We start from the raw sequence: 20,951 nt of genomic DNA on the forward strand, positions 1-20,951 counted from the left end.
TAAAAAAAAAAAAAAACAAATGACAGAATTTTCAAGACAAAGATATTTCTTTCTTTCTCATGGAACAGTCCAGAGATGGAAAATTTGACTACTTTAGTGAATCAATATAGTCCCAGGATTTCTTCCTTTTGCTTCATCATCTTCAGCATATGGCTACATTCATCAAGATCTCCTCATTATCTAAGGTACCTGCTGAACATCCATCTCTTGCATCCAAATTTCAGAAACCAGAGAAATGTAAGAGTTGGATAAAAGCTTTTCAGTTTCTAAAAGCCTTCCTAAAAGTTTATTAAAGCTTGTGCATATAGAAGCCATGATCCCAGAACTTTGCTTCACATCCAGAAGCTGAGAAAAGTGCTCATCGGACAAGGGGCATTACTAAGAGTTCTGTTAACTAAGAAAGAGAGGTTGCATAAAATAGAGGTCACCCATACTCTCTGATATATCTTCCTTGATAGAAATGTTATTCCCATTGTTCTATGATCATCATCATAATTGCTTTGGCAAACATTTATTGAACTCTTTACACATTGTAAATGCTTAATTTCCATTGTCTAACATCTAATGTTTTCCTTACACCATCCCTAATTTACAGGTGAGATAACCAAGACATTTAATATCTACAGTACTTGCTGGAGTTCACAACTGTTCAGCCACACAACTATAAGAACTCTGTAACTAAGAGTCCATGCATTCAACTGCTGAACTCTTCTGCTTCCCCCTTAGTAAAGAGAGAGATCCAACTGGATCTAGTCATTTGTGAGCTTGAAGTAATTATCCCAACAAAATGCCATGGACTGCATTTGAGATTTCTTTTAAAATGGATATAAAACTTCATTGCCTGTATGAAAATGTTTTCCAGGAAGACAGTGAAGGGATAGGTCACATGAGGTGGGAGAAAGCTATGGCTGAGCCCTGTGACAGTGTATAACAGGTGAATCTAGCTACCCAAGTGAGGCAGGGTTTCCTACACAGAGAAAACAGGAGAATATAACTGGTCCTCTTGCATAGTTGCCAATACTGGGCTAGGTGCTTAGTTATATAAAAAATAGGTCCCTTCTGCAAGAGGTTAGGTGAGATCACTCATTCTTTTTGGAAGTAATGACTGTTCCCTTGATTGCAAAAGTCAGTATCCAAGCAACTAATTGAAGGCACCAGATCACCATGACAGAATGGAAGTAGGACATTTAAACGAATCTGAAGAACTATAAATGCTTGGTAGACTATTAGTCTGGAGATTATTAAAGCCAACAGAGCTTTCCTGAAACAAAGGAATGGTTAAATTGGCAATGCAAATACAAAAGGAGTCTAATTAGAGAATGTGCTCATTGTTTCTCATTTCTTTGATAAGTTTGCCCTGCTACGTCTTTAGCTATTTAAGCTAATTTTTCTATACCATAATGCTAATATACAAATGTTCCCTTAAAATTCCAGCAGTTCTGATTTTATTAAAAGGACAATCCATTAAATACTTTGAAAAACAAAAGGCAAACAAATAAAAGCAGCATCATGAGTATCTCAAAAAAGAATTTTCGGCTTCACTGTTAACAAAACTAAGGACACCTGCTTGGAAAGATGAGGCTAGGGATGCCATTTACTTGGGAAATTTTGAGCCATTAACATTAGAATAGAATTGGTAGCTATGGTCACCGCAGTTCTTTTTCACCTCTATCATTACAACTGTTATAGATATAGCAAGATCTATATCTACCCATGAATCAACTCTTGAAGTTATAATCATGTAAATCATGAGTTTTAAATAGTAACCCAGAGATTTTTACCTGATATCTTATTTTTATTATAAATTATTCGTGAGCCAGTAAAATTGATTGTATCTTCAAAAGAAAGTGATACACAGAAAAATGAATCAAGTTCTTTTGGAAAAGTTTAAAATGTGTCTATGGCAAAACAGTAAGCATGCTGTGATAATGACTCTATTGAGGGCATTACCTTAGCTTTTGCTGCCTTTTCTGCTCTTTCCTTGCAACATCACCTCTTCAAAGCAAGATCAGGTGGTTTGCACTATTTCTTGCTTGCGACTGGTGAGAGCAAACAGAGTAGAAAGCAGGGAGGCTGAGATACTTCCAGTCTTCTTTCATCCATGTGATCCAAGATAGGAAATAATTTTTCTCAAGGATAATACAATTTCAATGGCTGATATCCATTTAAAAATGCATTTGATACACACTAAGAATAAAAACAAGGACCAAGACTCTCCATTAAAATGTAAAAGGTTTTTATTCCCAGGAGCATGCTGTTGTACACTATTAAAAATAATAGGTTGATTAAAATCTAGATGCAAATATGGTAAAAAATTCACCTTTCACACAGCTCTACATCAAGAGAATTTAAAACACCAAAGTGAGACTAAAATTAAAAAAGCAGAGAGGAGAAACCTGGAAAAGGACAAAAGTGAGGAGACTTTCTTTTTTTTATTTGACAGAGTTAGAGACAGTGAGAGAGAGAGAGAGAGAAAGGTCTTCCTTCCGTTTCCATTGGATCACTCCCCAAATGGCCACTATGGCTGGTGCTGCGCCGATCTAAAGCCGGGAGCCAGGTGCTTCCTCCTGGTCTCCCATGCAGGTGCAGGGGTCCAAGCACTTGGGCCATCCTCCACTGCCTTCCCGGGGCCACAGCAGAGAGCTGGACTGGAAGAGGAGCAACTGGGACTAGAACCCGGCGCCCATATGGGATGCCGGTGCCTCAGGCAGAGGATTAACCAATTGAGCTATGGTGCCTGCCCCAGGAGACTTTCAATACCTGAAAAAATAATAACGAAAACTGAAAAACCTCAGTTTTAATGAGAGGTGAATTTCTTTTTTTTTTTTTCATTTTCAATTCTCTTTATATACAGAAGATCAGTTTAGCATACATTAAGTAAAGGTTTCAACAGTTTGCTCCCACACAGAAACATAAAGTGAAAAATACTGTTTGAGTACTAGTTATAGCATTAAATCTCAATGTACAGCACACTAAGGACAGAGATCCTACATGAGGAGTAAGTGTACAGTGACTCCTGTTGTTGACTTAACAAATTGACACTCTTGTTTATGGCATCAGTAATCTAAAGGATTTGGTTTTGTTCATATAAAGAACTCCAGCATGAATGATGTATCTATTAAGAGATCTTTGTATCTGTACTAATCTATATTATCCACTGATTTAGTCAGAGCCCAAGGGAAATGGTAGCATCAAGAAGAGACTCCCATCCATTGTAGAAGATGAGGAGGAGGAAGAGGACGGGGAGGAAGAAGAGACAGCGTCCCTCTCTCCCATCTATACAAGGGGATCCTCCTCTTCTCGCAGCAAGAAGATTGGGAGCAACAAAAGTTACCTAGGACTAAGCTTAAAGCAGCTGGCCTCAGGAACAGTGCCATTTCACTCACCTATCAGAGTCTCCAGTTCAAATTCCCCCAAAGCCAAGCAAGAGACTGATCCTCCTAATCATGGTAAAAGAAAAGAGAAGAACTTGAAATTGCAGCTTTCAACCCTGAATAGTGTTGGGCCCCCAGACCTCAGTCCAAGGTAAGAGTTCACATCATGTAATCTTTCTCTTGGTAAAATGCTACTGTTTATACAGACTGGTACCTGTCTATTAAATTATCAAACCTGGGAATTTCCACGACAAAGGTGCCAAGCCTGAATTCTGCACACAGTAGGTTAGATCCTATTTACCAAGAAAAGAAAACTAGTTAAACTCCTGATACTTATTTTAATACCATTATTTAACTCTTACATTCAGCCTTTTGACCAAGACTAGAGTGGAAGTGTCATTAAATTTATTTTCTTTGATGCTGTGACCATTAGGTTAAAACATTTTCTCCTGGGTAGAGCATTGTTTTTAACCTGAATTTAGGTTAAAGGACTTCTATCTATTAAAGATTTAATCTAAGAATAAATGAGTCTACACTCTACAGTAATGCTGTCCAATAGATGTATAATGTAAGGTAAAATTGGGAGCCACATATGTAATTAAAACTTTAAAAAGTTAAAAGAGTTTTAATAACGCATTTAATTTAATACAAAGTATCTTTATTATAATTTTAAATGTGAACAATATAAAGTAATTAATGCAATAATTTGCATGACTTTTTAAATGTTAAAAAACTTATGCATATTTATTTTTGTAGCACAGAGGAATTTGAACTAACCACGTTCCACATTGCTGGTATTCAGTTCCAGGCTACATAAGTCTCATGGCTGCCATAGTGCAGATAACTGCTCTAGACTCTCTAGATATTTAGCACAATGTTTTCTAAGTCTTCTAGATTTACAAGAACCCATAAATATAAATGCACAACCAACCAATTCCCTTTATTATATATAGAATTGTTGATGGGATTGAAGATGGAAACAGCAGTGAAGAAAGTCAGACTTTTGACTTTGGCTCTGAACGTATCAAACCAGAGCTCAGAATTTCTCCTCCAATTGGAGGTAAGTTCTATTTTCAATCTTCTCTCAATTGACAATATTTGCTGTCAACTTGTAATATATGGCATTGGCATTTCATTGTTGCCTTTCTGTTCTTAGAATATTCTCCCTGTGATAGAAGTTTACCAATGCTATTGAACAATGGATGTGAGTCTGTGCCATCTCAAAGTTATTAAGAATTGTTTGTAATTGTTCTTCCGTCCAAGTTAAATGACCTGTTTATCAGCTAAGGTAAATGGTGTTAGAAGATGCGAATTACTACTGGTCATTAGAGAGTAGCCATGTTCTCCTGGTGTACATTCAGACTAATACACAGGGAGTTTATCTTGAGGAAATGCCATGCTGGTTGTGTACTATAAGAATGTTGCCTGTGGGACCAGCATTGTGGTGTAGCAGTGAAAGGAGCCGCCTGCTATGCCAGCATCTTATCCCTACTAATGACCTGTGAAAGCAGCAGAAGAGGGCCAAAGTATTTGGGGCCCTGCCACAAGCATGCAAGATCTGGAAGAAGCCCCTGGCTTCTGGCTTCAGCCTGGCCCAGCCCTGACCATTGTGGCCACCTGGGAAGTGAATCAGCAGATGGAAGATCTTTCTCCTTCTTTCTCTATAACTCTGACATTCAAATAAATAAATAAATCTTTATTTAAAAAAATCTTGTTGGTTATATTTAATAATTATTTAGTGAGAGGCTAGGTTATTACAATATGTCAGGAGTTAATTTCAGAAGGATAAAGCATGTTGGAAATAATGAGGACCATATGAAGTGCTAGCTTCTACTGATGGAGATTAGTATAAAAGTACCACCAAATCCAGCCTAGACCTCTCTTCTTTTCAGTCATGAATTAACTGCCCATTAAAAGGAGTCTAGTAACATGATGAAAGCCATACATGACAAACTCTAAAAAAGACATGCACATATTTGATGAAGACAAAAATGAGAAGTACTAAACAGGCATAGGAAATCCAAAGTAATTGTCAGAGGCAAGGCTAGTAACCCTCTGCTAACCCTTTCCTTCCTTCCCACCAAGACCAGAGATCCTTGGATCAGGATTTACTGCTAATTAGCCTATCTCTTTGGAAAAAGCTAAACCCAAGAAAGATATTTGCATGTATAGTTCTGCAGGTGTGTTGCAGTCTGGGATACTACCAGTATTTCATCTCAGTCAGCATTTCTTCCTGACATTGATCACCTTCTGGGGAATTGCAGGGTCTTCATAAGACTTCTTGGTGGTGTGTGTGGGGTGAGGAGAGTACAAGAAGTTCAATCTTGACTCGTTAATTCAACTGACTTACATATGTTGTTGTTACTCTGCTTAAGGCAATGTCCAAAGAAATCAAATTACAATACATTGGTTTATTAGCCACGAAAGCTTTCATAAGTGTCAATTGGAAGTTTTCTTTTTTGGCTCACCTGGAGAAAATTCAGAGAATTTCACCAGGTCTATCCACGTTTTTTTGGTCTCACCACCCACTTAGCTTCCTCCTTTCCTTTTCTGTGTCATCTACCCCTCCACTATCTATCCAAGCAACAAATTTGCCACATAACACCAGCTAAGCCTCTCTCAGGCTTTTTAGTCTCACTGATATAATTTTTTCCTGGCCATATCTCATGCCTGTATTACTATTAAGGTCTCTTCTCTGGTTTCACTATTTTCTGTATGGAGTGAACTTTTTAAAACCGCAAATTTATTTGTATTTCTTTACTTTCATGCTTTAAAATCCTGAACTGACTTATTAATTATTGCAAGTTACTTTTTAAATGTCTTATTTCATGCTATATGCTCCAATATTATTATTCAATGGTGTCTAAAAGATTTATTCACTTATTTTGAAAGAGTTACAGAGAGACAGACAGACACACACACACACACACAAATACACACACACACACACACTGGGCGGGGAGAGATATCTTCCATCTGCTGGTTCACTCTACAAATGGCTGCAATGATCAGCACTGGGTGGGGTTGAAGCCAGGACCCAGGAGCTTCATCCATCTCCCACATGGGTTTCAGGGACCAAAGCACTTGTGTTATCTTCTGCTGCTTTCCCTGGCTGTTAGCAGGGAGATGGATCAAAAGTGGAGCAGCCAGGACATGAACTGATGCCCTTGGGGGGATGACAGGATGGCAGACATTGGCTTAACCCACTATACCCCAAGATGAATGGATTTCCACTGAAAAATATCACTGCAAAATGCGATTTGGGACTCTGCGTTGGGCCAGTTTGAGTAACTTTTCTTCCTTCAGAAATAAATTTTTTATTCATAATTTATCAAAATTAGGATGTTCATATGATAAGAGATATAGATCTTAATATAGATATAGCTGTATTCTGCCAAATATTTTCCACTACAGCTAGCACTGACTCATCTGTACATTTTGTCTCTGACAGAAATAAATATGTCTAGAAGAGTAATGCCAAAAAAAAGGTAGAAAAGAGGGAAATGGGAGAAATTACCTTTTAGAATGACATAGGAAGAGACAGGAAACACACAGTAAAGGTTAATACCAGAAAAGGTGGAAGAAAGATGTTCTCACGGACACATGAATCAATAATTAGAAAGGGAAGAAAGGGAGACAAGAAAATTTATCTTGGGCACTGACTGTGGTGCATTTTTAGAGAATAGGCAAGGAAGAGAAAATGTGCCATTCAGGAGCATCATGGCGATTGTGTTCAGGGGAACTGAAGATTTGGTATGGACATATCCAATCACTGTGGTCACAGTCACCATCATGATGTGTGCTTAGTGCACTGGGCACCATCCAGAGAAGTGCAAGAAACTTGTCCGGTCCCAAGAAGATACAACCTACAGGGCACAGACATCAGAGAAGGTTAAAGGCAACAGTTTGCTCTCTCTTTCACATTCCAGGTGCCCCAGTTTTTAAATATGTAGTTTATTCCTAAAGTACTTATTCTTTATGTATGTCTCTTTTCAGACCCAGAGATTGGAGCTGCTGTTCTCTTCATCAAAGCAGAGGAGACCAAGCAGCAAATAAACAAACTCAACAGTGAGGTATGGAACTTTCTTTGGTCATGCTGGAGTGGTAAGATTATAATTCTAGCTACAAGCATCAGTACAATACAGTAATTACATGCATGTACTGCATTGTCAAACCACCAGGAATGAATCCCTCTTCTGCCTTGTATAAGTTAATGCAAGCTTTCACTCATGGTCTCTCAAACTCCATTTCTTCAAATGTAAGAAACAGACAATAGGGAGAGGTGCACTGGTTAATCCAGTGCTTGAGACACCCACATCCCATGACATAACCTGGCTGGTTCAAGCCCCAACACAGCTTCCAATACAGCCTCTTGCGAATGCACCTTGGAGGCAGTGGGTGATGGCCAAAGTACTAATGTTCCTACCACCCAGGTGCTCCACCCAGATGGAGTTTCTGGCTCTTGTCTTCAGCCTAGCCTAGCCCCAACTGTTGTAGGCATTTGGGGAGTGAACCAATGGATGGAAGATGCATCTGTGTCTTTGACTGTATCTTCCTTTCCCTGACCCTCTCTTTCTGTCACTCTGCCTTTCAAATGAACAAAAAAAGAATCTCTAAACATATATGTATATATTAATAAAAGAAAGGGACAGTACGGCTTACCTTAGGGTCCATTGTGAAATTAAATGAGATAACCTAGGTAAATCCTTTAGTGTAAAATACTCATTAAATAAATGATAAGTGTTATAATTACTGTTATAAATTGATTGTTATTTGGTTTGATTGGCATTCTTTTTTTCAGCTTTTTTTTATGTCCTCCAGTTTTTAATGAGTTCATTAAAAGATCAATAGTCCATAGAAGAATGCTGTTTCTCAGAGTAATCAAATGGCCTGAGCTATTTTATTGCAGTAAATCTACATGTCATAAAATTCCTCCGTTTTAAGTGTATAATATCAAGATTTAGTAATTTTATTGAGTTAGACAATCATCACCATAAATAGATTTTAGAATATATTTTATCCTCAATGTACTCCTTATTCCTATGTATAGCCCTAGGAAACTGATATTCTACTTTCCATAAATGGGTCTTTTGGGGCCAATACATATAAATAGAGAAATAAAGTAATTTTTGAATTACTACCTTAATTTGGGTACCCCCACCCACCGAAAGGTAAAGCAGATTCTGAGAAATTTTGAATGCAAACACTAGTTTATTTGGGAGGTTATGTAGAATGCAAAATAAATAGCAAAGAACATAAAAATAAGAACGTGTTAATAAGATAATGAAATCTGTGAACAACTAGGTCTCCATCCTGCTGTGGACCTGGCTAGGACAATTGATCAACCAGAAGCATCAATCTCAATGTAGAGTCACAAGTAATATGAAGAAAACAAGATATCCTGATACTCCTAAAAGAGCACAATAACTTTCTGAACACAGATCCCAAAGAAAAACATATTGACAAAATATATCAAAGAGAATTTAAAACAAGCACCAATGATTATAGGTATTCTGAAAGAGATAAAAAAGAATACATACATATGGTTAAATGAAATCAGGAAAACCATGTGTGATATGAGTACGAAATTCATCTAGAAGATTAAAAGCCTATAGAACCAAGTAGAAATCCTGGAAATGGATCCTAGAAATGGATAACTCACTAAGTTAAATAAAAAATACAGTCGAAATATTTAACAATAGACTGGATCAAGTAGATTAAAGAATACCCACAATTGAAGTCAAGTATTTTCAGTTAAAAAAATCAGTTTAAGTGAGTGAATACAGCCTCTGGGGCCTTCAGGATACCATTCAAATAAATAAATTTTAAATTGTGAGAATACCTGAGAGAAAGGAAAGAAACAATGACCTAGAATCCTCTTCAATGAAATAAGAGTTGAAAACTTTCCTTATCTGGAAAAAGATACAGACATAGACAAAAATATGGACCCATAGAATCTCAACTAGACATGACCACAATGGATCTTCAGAATGACACATTACGGTTAAACCCTCAAAATACAACACAAAGAGAGAGTTTGAAATACTGCAAGTGAAAACTGCCAAGTCAACTTTAAGGAAAACTCTATTAAAATAATGGCATACATGTCAACAGAAACCTTACAGGCCAGGAAATAGCAAGAAATGAAAGAAATGGCAATTCAGAATATTTTGTCCAGGTCAACTATCTTTCATAAATAAAGGAGAAACAAAGACACTTGAAGAAAAGTAAAAACTAAAGGGATTCATAACCAACATATTCGCTTTACCAAAGATGCTTATGGGAGTCCTACAGAGAAAAGAAAAATAACTATCATGAAAACATAAGAAATTATAAAACTCACTGGAAAAAGAACAAAGAATATTCAAAATAAAAAATGTTGAAGTTACAAGTCTCAGTCATTAGTTATCAGTAATAACCTTGAATGTAAATGGACTAAATTCCAATTACAACATACACACTGTCAAAATGGACTAAAAACATGACCCAAAAATATGCTGCCTACAAGACATTCACAGACTGAGAGTGAAAATACTGAAAAATATATCTCATGCTAATAGAAACCTAAAGTAAGCAGATGTAGCTTTATTTTTGGCAGATAAACTTTAAGAAAAAAAAACTGTAAAAAAAAAGAAAGACATTGTATGATGATCAAGAAGTCAATTCAGCAAGAAGATGTAACAACAGTAAGTATATATGCTGGAGCACCCAATTCTGTAAAACAAGCTTTATTGTATCTAAATAGAAAGATAAACTCTAATACAGTCATAGTGGGAATCTTGGACAGAGACACGGGACACCAAAGCTCTTAACAGAAAAATTGATTTTATTGTTGCCAGCAGACCCAAAGTAGAGTTTTGTCTCCCAATTCTGGGCTCTGAACAAAGCGGGGCATTATCTAATTCATATTCAGATACATGGCTTTTGATTGGATATCCATTGCTGCATCTGTACTTAGAAAACCATCACACAGTCACACCTGCATGCCCCTGAATGGCTGCTGCTGACCTGGTTGCCTGGTGGCATTTCTCAGACCTGTTTCCGGAAACACCCCTGTTTCCTGAAAGCCCCTGCTTGAAAGCCTCTACCATTTTTTGCCTTTAGCCTTTTTATTCTTCCTCGAGGGAAGGGATCCCTGCTGCACAGTAACAGGGGGAACCGCAAACTCTCACGTTCATCAATGGACAGATCATTCAAACAAAAAATTAAAGAAACATCAGAGTAAACTTAACTATAGATCTAATGAACCAAACAGACACTTAGAGAACATTGCATCTCAGCAGCTGCAGAATCCTCATTCTCTACCTCTGTACATGCAACGTTTTCTAGGAAAGACCATATATTAGGCCACATACAAATCAACAATGTCAAAACATCAAAATCATTTCTTTTCTGACACAACAGAATAAAAACTATAAGTAAACAACACAGGAAACACTAAAAATTGTACAAACACGTGAAAATTCATTGATGAAAATGGAAAGGAAAGTAAAAGATTCATTGAGCCCAATCCAGCTTCCTGTTAATGTGCATGGAAGGCAGCAGATGATGGCCCTGCCACCTATTAGGGAGACTTGGATAGAGTTCCTGGCTCTTGCTTAGGATTGTTCTAGCCCTAGCTATTGCAGGCATTTAGGGAGTGAACCAGCAAATGAAAGATCTCTCCCTGCCCTTCCCCTCTCCATCTCTCTCTCTGTTTCTCTCTATATATTTATTACATATATAATTTCTCTCACTCTAACTCTACCTTTCAAATAAATGAATCTTTTTAAAAGCATCAGTGAAACTAATGAAAAATGAAGCACACATAGCAAAAGCAGTACTGAGAGAGAGGAGTATAGGGGCTGGCATTGTGGCATAGTGGGTAAAGCTGCCTCTGAAACCCCTACATCCCATATGGATGTCGGTTTGAGTCCTGGCTGCTCTACTTCTCACCCAGCTCCCTGATAATGGCCTGGAAAAAGCAGAGAAGATGGCTTAAGTGCTTGGGTGACTGCCACCCATGTGGGAGACCTGGAAGAAGCTCTTGACTCCTAGCATCAGCCTGGCCATCCCCGGGCCATTGCGGCCATCTGGGAATTGAAACCATGGATAGATGATTTCTCTCTCTCTCTCTTTCTCTCTGTCTCTCTAATTCTGCCTTTCAAATAAATAAATCCTAAATAAAAGAGGAATGAGTATAGCAATAAGTATATCAATCAAAAAAATATCAAATAAATGACTTAATAATGCATCTCAATGACCTAGAAAAACAAGAACTAACCAAACTCAAAGTTAGTAGAATGGAAGAAATAATAAGTATCAGAGAATAAATAAAGTAGGAACTAAGAACACAATATAAGGATCAATGAATTCAAGAGAATTCTTTGAAAGTATAAAAAAATCATTAGACCTTTAGCAAGGCTAATTAAACTTATGATTACAAAATAAATTGAAAGTATATCATTGTAAAAATTAAAAGAAAAATAAGAGAAGGAGGGATTTCGGGAGTGAGGGAAGGAGGGAGGATAGGATGGGAAGTACTATTATGCTCTTAAAACTGAATATATGGAATACATGAAATTCATTCCCTTTATGTGAATTTAAAAAATGAACAAGAGGTAAGACTCAACTAAATAACCTTAGACTTGAAGAAAGAGATATTATAACTGGTGCCATAGAAATATAGTGTATTATTAGGCACTGTTATGAACAATTGTGTGCCATAAAATTGGAAAACTGAGAAGAAATAAATTTATATAAGCATATAAATCTATGAAAATTAAACTATAAAGACATATTAAGCTTGATAAAAATATAAAAGTAAAGAAAACACCAGAAATAGATGGCTTCACTGTTGACTTCTACTCAACTTTTAAGAAAGAATTAGTATCAGCACTTCTCAAAGTATTCCCAAAAAAGGAAAGGGAAAGAATTCTTTCAAACTCACTCTGTAAGACCATCATTACTTTATTCCAGAACCAGACAAGGAAAGTCACTGAAATAAAGAACACCATTGACCAGTACCTCTCATGAACATAAATGCTAAAATTCTCAACCAAGTATTAGCAAATTGAATCCAAAAACAGATCCCCCAAAAGTCATACATCATGACCTTATCCCAGAGAAGCAAGGATGGTTCAAGGTCTGCAAATCAATAAATATAATACTTCACACAAAAAGCATTTGATAAAATTCAACAACTGTTCATCATTTTAAAAAGAAAAGCACTCATAAAATACTACAGCGGGAACATAATTCAATATAATAAAGGTTAAAGGCAACAAATCCACATCTAGCATGCAATTGAATCCACATCTAAGATCTGGAACCAAAGGTGTCTCTCTCACTGTGTTATACAGTTATACACTATGCTGTTATGCAGCTGTTATACAGCAATGAGAAATTTTTATCAGAAGTTTTAGCCAGTTTATTCAGCATTTATGGAAGTTTTAGCTAGAATCATTAGGTAAGAGAAATAAATAAAGGCCATATTAAATAGGAAATGAGGATGTCAAGTTAGCCATTTTGGCAGATGATATGATTCTAAATCCAGAGAAACCTAAAGACGCTATCAAAATACCATCAGAAATAAGGCTGAAGGATACAAAATCAACACCTAAAAATCAATAGTATTTTTATACACCTACAGTGAATTTGCTGAGAAGGAAATTATGAGAGCAATTCCATCCAAAATAGCTACAAAAAGTAAAATGCCTTGGAATAAATTTAACCAAGGATGTGAAAGACATCTACAGCCGGCACCGTGGCTCAATAGGCTAATCCTCCGCCTTGCAGCACCGGCACACTGGGTTCTAGTCCCGGTCAGGGCGCCAGATTCTGTCCTGGTTGCCCCTCTTCCAGGCCAGCTCTCTGCTATGGCCCGGGAGTGCAGTGGAGGATGGCCCAAGTCCTTAAGCCTTGCATGGGAGGGTCTAAGGAGACCAGGGAGACCAGGAAAAGCACCTGGCTCCTGGCTTCGGATCAGCGCGATGTGCCGGCCGCAGTGCGCAAGCCGCGGCAGCCATTGGAGGGTGAACCAAAGGCAAAAAAAAAAAAAAAAAAAAAAAGGAAGACCTTTCTCTCTGTCTCTCTCTCTCTCACTGTCCACTCTGCCTGTCAAAAATGAAAAAAAAAGAAAGAAAAAGAAAAAAAAGAAATACATCTACAATGAATATTACAAAAAATATTATAATATTACAATATTAGAAGAAATGAAAGAGAAAAACTGGAAAGACTTCCTCCCATGTCATAGATTTGAAGAATTACTATTATAAAAATTTTCATACTGCCTAAAGGACTTGCCAATTCAATGCAACTCCATCAAAATACCAATGACATTCTTCATGGAACCACAGTTAAGTGTCCAATTATCTGTAATAACAGAAGACTGGATAGCTGTCATAAAATCTGCAGATTTCCCTGAAACCTGTGCCTCTTCAGCTTAGTGAAGATTTGTGTTTACCTGCCAACTCTCCTTCCACATTCTTTGGAAGTGAGACTATTGCTGACATGAAGTAAAAGAGCCAAAGGGAAAATGAATGGGACAGAAAAGAGAAACTTAGATGGTCCACTAACTACACTTCAAGTCTTTAAATCACAAAGACTTCATCATGCACTAGATCATCCAATCTCTTGTTAAAAATATATGGAGGTGCCTGTACTGTGGCACAATAGGTTAATCCTCCACCTGGAGCACCGGCATCCCATATGGATGCCAGTTTGATTCCCAGCTGCTCCTCTTCCAATCCAACTCTCTGCTATGGTCTGGAAAAGCAGTAGAAGATGACCCTAGTTCTTGGACCCCTGCACCCGTGTGAGAGACCTGGAGGAAGCTCCTGGCTCCTGGCTTCGGATCAGCTTAGCTCCGGCCATTGTGGCCATTTGGGGAGTGAACCAACAGATGGAAGACCTCTCTCTCTCTCTCTCTCTCTCTCTCTCTCTCTGCCTCTGCCTCTGCCTCTCTGTAACTCTGCCTTTTATATAAATAAATAAATCTTTTTAAAAATAAATAAAATAGATAACCCTTTGAAAAGAAAGCATTTTCTTAGCATGATTCAGTACTCATGATTCTGTTTCTAGTGAGATGACAAATCCTTTTTGCCTTGTCAAACACTGAAATAAAAAGGGCAAGATAAAATATCAGTAGTCCAATTATCTTTCTCTAAAGAATTATCTTTTTCTTATAGAAAAATAACTCATTTCTTCATCGCTGAAATGTCAGTATAAAATCTTATCCTTTACACATAATTTAATTTATTCACCATTTTCATCTATCAGATAGTACATTACAATCCAATAAGATAGGCAGAATAAAAAAACACAAATTGGCTTCACGCTAAAAAAATTATCCCTCTTCCTAAACCTTATGTGTTCTTTCCTTGGATTTCCTGAAAAATCATGTTGTTTACATAGGGGGAAAAAACACCTTAAAAAAAAGTACAAGCCAAATTCTTACCATTTTGGCTGTTCCCTACTATTCACCTGCAAGACCCTTTGATTTCTCCATTCTTGTTTATTCAATGCTTTGGTTAGAGACAAGGAAGTGAAGACTTGATCTTCCATGTGGATGTGTACCGCATGGTGATATCTCTATCACAAAAAGGCTGACCTCAATGTATGTGAGTCGTGTTGTTCCTACTGTTGAGCGTCATAGAGCATTACAGAATCCCTATTCTGATATTTGCTCAAAGATTTAAGATATGAATTGTTGATTGAGGCATATATTTCACAATCATAATCCATTGGCTAAATACAGAATGAAAGCCACAATAATATTGGTAATAACCTACATTCACAGACCAGTTATCAGAGGTTAAAAGATGTAGCACAGCTATTAATATTAGCGTTGTTTTGACAAAACTACCATTGCTTTACAGCAGAGTAAGAAATAGTGTGACTCAAAGGAGGTTCTTTGAAAATAACAACAAGAAGTCACTGTGGGGACCATTGACTGTTTGAGCCAAATGCTCCATTTCTGAAAAGATTTGTAGGTGAGGGTTAGACAACGTTCTCGTTTCTGAAATCTGGTTGACTCAGAAAGACATTGCATGAGGTAAACCAAGTGAAACTGCTTTGGCCAGTAGGCATAAAGCGTACCACACAATGTGGGAGGTAGAGAAGGAGTTTTGGAGAGAGCAAATCCTTAGATCCTTATTCTGTGACTTCAGCAAAACAGTTTCCTTCCTTGAGCTCACAGTTTTCCTCTACTAACTAGTAGTAATAAAGTCTCCAAAGAGATTGTTGTGAGGACTTAATACAATATGTGCAGCACCAATCATGACATCTTTCTTAATAAGTGGCCATAAACTCTGATTGCTTCCTCATACAAGGTTATGATTCTGGCCAACAAAGGGGAACTGTCATAGGTCACACAAACATCCCCCTACTCACACTGCCCAGTACAGAGTAACAGGAGAAAGGGAAGTAATTGATGGGTATGAAATAGAATGAAAATGTCTGAATTTAAAAGTATATTTTATTATTAAAATGATTTTTTTCATGTTAGAGGCTTTCTTTTTTATGAAGATACTAATTATGAAATTGAAAGAGAAAATTATGCAGTGGTTTGTATTTCAAAGCATTTGATTTTAGCAAAATAGTTCGATATGATTGTACTGTAGTATTAATTTGTTCTGTGTGTTAACTTATGTCAGATTGACAGACTATAGGCACGATATGCCAGTTTACCAATACTTAACCATTACCCAATATTACAATGAACATTTTAATGATAAAATAAGGCAAAAAAAAAACCAAACTCTGCCAAGCTTAACAGAAAAATAAGCATAGTCAGAGCTGTATTACTAAAATAAGAAAATGCAGGTGATTTGTTAAGTTATCCTTGCTCACCAAAGTGTGCTTTGGATGGAATGATTCTCATTTTTTTAACATTCTATTTTGTATATATGTAAGGGAACCATAGTTAATTGGAGACTGTTTTAATCCATCTTGAATCTTAAATATATTAAGGAAATGATATGTGTAGAAGCCTAAACAAATATAAGCTTTGTAGAAAGATTAGTGCAATAACTTTTATTAGTGTTTTTTTAAAAGAGAATACTTGGGCCTCCTAAGCTCTTAGTTCTTTTTTTAATTGACTTTATTGAGACATAATTAACATGTCACATAATTTACTCTTTTAAAGTTTAAGATTTGATGACTTTTGGTAATCACAGAATTGTGCTTCCCTCAGCATAATCTATTTTAAAACATTTCGTTATCCACAAAGAAACCCCATTCCACATAGCCATCAGCCCTAACCACCACTGCACCCACGCTAGTTCACTCTATGCAATCATTAATCTACATTCTGTGTTCATAGGATTTCTCATTTTAGGCATTTCATATAAATGGAATCATTTATGTGTAATCCTTTGTAACTGGATTTTTTTCACTTGGCATAATACTTCTTTTAAAAGATTTGTTTAAGTATTTGAGATGCAGAGTTACAAACAGAGAGAGGGAAAGACAGGACAGAGAGGCCTTCTATCCAGTGGTTCACTCCTCAAATGGCCACAATGGCCAGAGCTGGGCCAGTCTAAAGCCAAGAGCCAGGAGCCTCTTCCAGGTTTCCCACATGGGTGCAAGGGTTCAAGCACTTGGGCCATCTTCCACTGATTTCCCAGGACATTAGTAGGGAGCTGGGTCAGAATGGAACAGACAGGACTTTAACTGATATCCATATGAGATGGCACCACAGGAGGAGGGTTAGTTTATGATGCCATAGTGCTGAACTCACCATAATATTTCCAGAACCACAATGTTGTGGCATATGTCAGTATTTCACTCCTTTTTTTGTCAAATAATGTTCCAATTTATGGATATACCATGTTTTATGTATCTGTGCTTCAGCTGATGGACATTTGGGTCATTACAGCTTTTTATTTAATATGACTAATACTGATAAAAAGAATCATGCACAGGTTTTTGTGTGGACATATGTTTTCTTTTCTCTCGGTTATATACCTAAGAGTAGAATTGCTGAATTATATGGTAACTCTATGTGTAAGCATTTGAGGAACTGCCAGACTGTTTCCCAAAGCAATAGCAGCATTTGACATTCCCAGAGCAGTAAGCAAAGGTTCCAAGCTCTAAAATTCTTTGTCAACCATTTTCTGTTAGTCTGACATGTTTTTATTTGGCATTTAGTTTGTGTGAATTTGCAATTCATGGTGGTTTTAATTTAGATTTCCCTCATAGTTAAAAATATTGGACATATGTTCTTGGTATTAATGGCCATTTGTATATGTTCTTTGTAGAACTATCTATTCATTTTGCCCATTTTAAAGTTTGGTTACCCTTTTATTATTGACTCTTTTTTTGCATTTTTTTTAACTTTTATTTAATGAACATAAATTTCCAAAGTACAGTTTATGGATTACAATGGCTTCCCCCCCATAACGTCCCTCCCACCCGCAACCCTCCCCTTTCCCATTCCCTCTCCCCTTCCATTCACATGAGGATTCATTTTCAATTCTCTTTATATACAGAAGATCAGTTTAGCATACATTAAGTAAAGATTTCAAGTTTGCTCCCACACAGAAACATAAAGTGAAAAATAATAGATGATTTTTTAAATGATGATGAAATCAGATCCGACCTATTGTCATGTTTAATCCCAGTGAGAGTCAAGTTGGGAATTGATAATTTCTTCTTCTTTTTTTTTAACAGAAGATCAGTTTAGTATACATTAAGTAAAGCTTTCAACAGTTTGCACCCCCATAGAAACACAAAGTGAAATATACTGTTTGAGTACTCGTTATAGCATTAAGCCTCAATGTACAGCACATTAAGGACAGAGATCCTACATGAGGAGTAAGTGCACAGTGACTCCTGTTGTTGACTTTACAAATTGACACTCCTGTTTATGGCATCAGTAATCTCCCTATGCACCAGTCATGAGTTTCCAAGGCTATGGAAGCCCCTTGAGTTCTCCGACTCTTATTGACTCTTAAGAGTTCTCTCTATAAGTACAAATGCCTTATGGGAAAATGATTTATGATTTTCTTCTCACGTTCTTAAGATTGCCCCTCAACTTTCCTGATGGTGTCCTTTCAAGGATAAATGTATGAACTTTGACATCCAGTTTCTCTATTTTTTTTCTTTTGGTTTCATATGATTTGGGGATCATATATAAGAAATCATTACCTATTCCAAGAACATAAGATTTATTCCTAAGTTTTCTTCTAAGAGTTTTATAATCTGAACTCATATTTTAGAACTTTGACACATTTTGAGTAATTTTTTATATATGGTGCAAGGTATACTTCAAATTGATTTGTTTTGTGTGTGTGTAGTGTGTAGCTTTGTAATTGTCATATCAGTGTTTGCTTTAAAACATAAAAAAAAAAAAAACTGTGTTTCCCCCTGTTGAATGATCTTAACACTTGTTGGAAATTAACAGACCTTAATGGATTATTGGTTTATCTCTAGACTCCCAATTCTATTCCATTCATCTGCATATCTATCTGTATAACAATAGCAATACTGAATTAATTACTGTATATTTGTAGTAACTTTTAAAGTAGAAAAATACAGATCTTCATTATTCTCTTTCAGTATACTTGCGATGGCAGGGGGTTTCCAGAAATTGCATATGAATTTTAGAATTAGTTTCTTTCAATGTCTGGTATCCTGACAATGAACGCATTTATCCTGCCAATCAAACTGTGTTTTCATCTCACTAGTCAGGCTTCTTATTCATGAACATGACTTTTTTTCACTATTTGTATATTTTTAAATTTCTTACAACAATATTTTACAGTTTTCAAGATAGAATTTGTGCATCTCATGGGCTAAATTTATCTTTACTATTCTATTTTTGTGATGTTATTGTAAATTGAATATTTACTTCACATTTAGAGATTGTTTATTGATAGTTTAGAGAAATACAACTGTTAGTTGCATGAACAGCTCACATACTGCAACTTTGCAGAGTTTGTTAGAAGTTCTAGTAGTTTGGGATGGAAATCTTTAAGATTTTTCTATGTAGCATCATGTCATCTGAAAATGGTTTTTTCCTCTTTTCTGATTTAATGCCTTTTATTTCTTTTTGTTGCCTAATTGCCCTAGCTAAACTTCCAAGAGGAAGTTGAGCAGAAATGAATGGAGACATGTTTGTGTTTTTCCTTGTGTCTGGGGAAAATATTTCAATCTTTCTCTCACCATTGAGTGAATTTTTCATAATTGATCTTTACTATGCTTTACCATGAAAATATGTTAAATATTGTAATATGCTTTTTCTGCATCTATTGAGATGATAATTTTTATCTATTGATATGGTGAGTTAATATACTATTTTTGGATAGTGAACCAAACTTGCATTTCTTAGTCCCAGTATTCATGGGATATAATCCTTTAAATATTTATTTGTTCGTTTATTTGAAAGGCAGAGAGATAGAAAACAGATAGACATAGAAATAGAGATCTTCCACTCACTGGTTCACCCCTCAAATGTCAGCGACAGCCAAGGCTAGGTCTGGCTGAACCTGGGAACTAGGAACTAAATACAGGTCTCCTCTGTGTGACTATTAGGAATCCAATCACTTGAGTAACACCATTGCCTCCCAGGATCTGAATTTGCAGGAAGCTGGAATCAGGAGGTGCAGGTGTAAATCAAACCCAGGCACTTGGGTTTGAGATATGGATCTTTTTTTATTTTTAAGATTTACTTATTTTATTTGAAAGGCAAGAGTTACAGAGGGGCAGAGGCAGAAAGAGAGAGAGAGAGAGAGAAAGAGAGAGAGAGAGAGAGGTCTTCACTGGTTCATTCCCCAAATGGCCAAAGCTGGGCCAATCTGAAGCCAGGAGCCTGGAGCTTCTTCCAGGTCTCCCACGCTGGCACAGGGGCCCAAGGACTTGGGCCATTTTCTGTTGCTTTCCCTCACACATTAGCAGGCAGCTGGATCAGAAATGGAGCAGCTGGGACTTGAACCAGCACCCATATGGGGTGCTGGTACTGCAAGTGGCAGCTTTACCCGCTATGCCACAGCGCTGGCTCCAATATGGATGTATTAACTACTATGCTGGGCCGGCGCCGCGGCTCACTAGGCTAATCCTCCGCCTTGCGGAGCTGGTACACCAGGTTCTAGTCCCCATCGGGGCGCTGGATTCTGTCCCGGTTGCCCCTCTTCCAGGCCAGCTCTCTGCTGTGGCCCCGAAGTACAGTGGAGGATGGCCCAAGTACTTGGGCCCTGCACCCCATGGGAGACCAGGAGAAGTACCTGGCTCCTGCCATCGGATCAGCGAGGTGCGCAGGCCGCAGCGCGCTGGCCGCGGCGGCCATTGGAGGGTGAACCAACGGCAAAGGAAGACCTTTCTCTCTGTCTCTCTCTCTCTCTCACTGTCCACTCTGCCTGTCCAAAAAATAAAAAATAAAAAAATAAATTAAAAAAAAACTGCTATGCTACATGCCCACTCTCAATCTTTTGTATATGGGACTGGGATTCATTTACTAATATTTTGTTAAGGGTTTTAGCATCTATGTAATAAGAGATTCTGGTGCATAATTTTTCTGTGATGTTGATGTCAGGGTAATAATTCTCTCATAATGACGTGGGAAATATTTTATCCTCTTCTGTGCTTTGGAATTGCCAT

The 20,951-nt window shown here is 37.1% G+C and overlaps 1 protein-coding gene across 1 annotated transcript in view; it reads left to right on the forward strand.

The window, feature by feature from the left end:
- The window catches only part of KCNH8 (potassium voltage-gated channel subfamily H member 8), a 451,930-nt gene that overhangs the window by 401,698 nt on the left and 29,281 nt on the right, over positions 1-20,951 (forward strand). Inside the window, exons 13-15 of the mRNA XM_002716200.5 lie at positions 3,167-3,525; positions 4,328-4,434; positions 7,371-7,447. Of these exons, the coding sequence (XP_002716246.1) occupies positions 3,167-3,525; positions 4,328-4,434; positions 7,371-7,447 (543 nt within the window). The remainder of the gene's footprint in view (positions 1-3,166; positions 3,526-4,327; positions 4,435-7,370; positions 7,448-20,951) is intronic.

The sequence above is a fragment of the Oryctolagus cuniculus genome, chromosome 4 (assembly GCF_964237555.1).
Source record: "Oryctolagus cuniculus chromosome 4, mOryCun1.1, whole genome shotgun sequence".
Lineage (NCBI taxonomy): Eukaryota > Metazoa > Chordata > Mammalia > Lagomorpha > Leporidae > Oryctolagus > Oryctolagus cuniculus.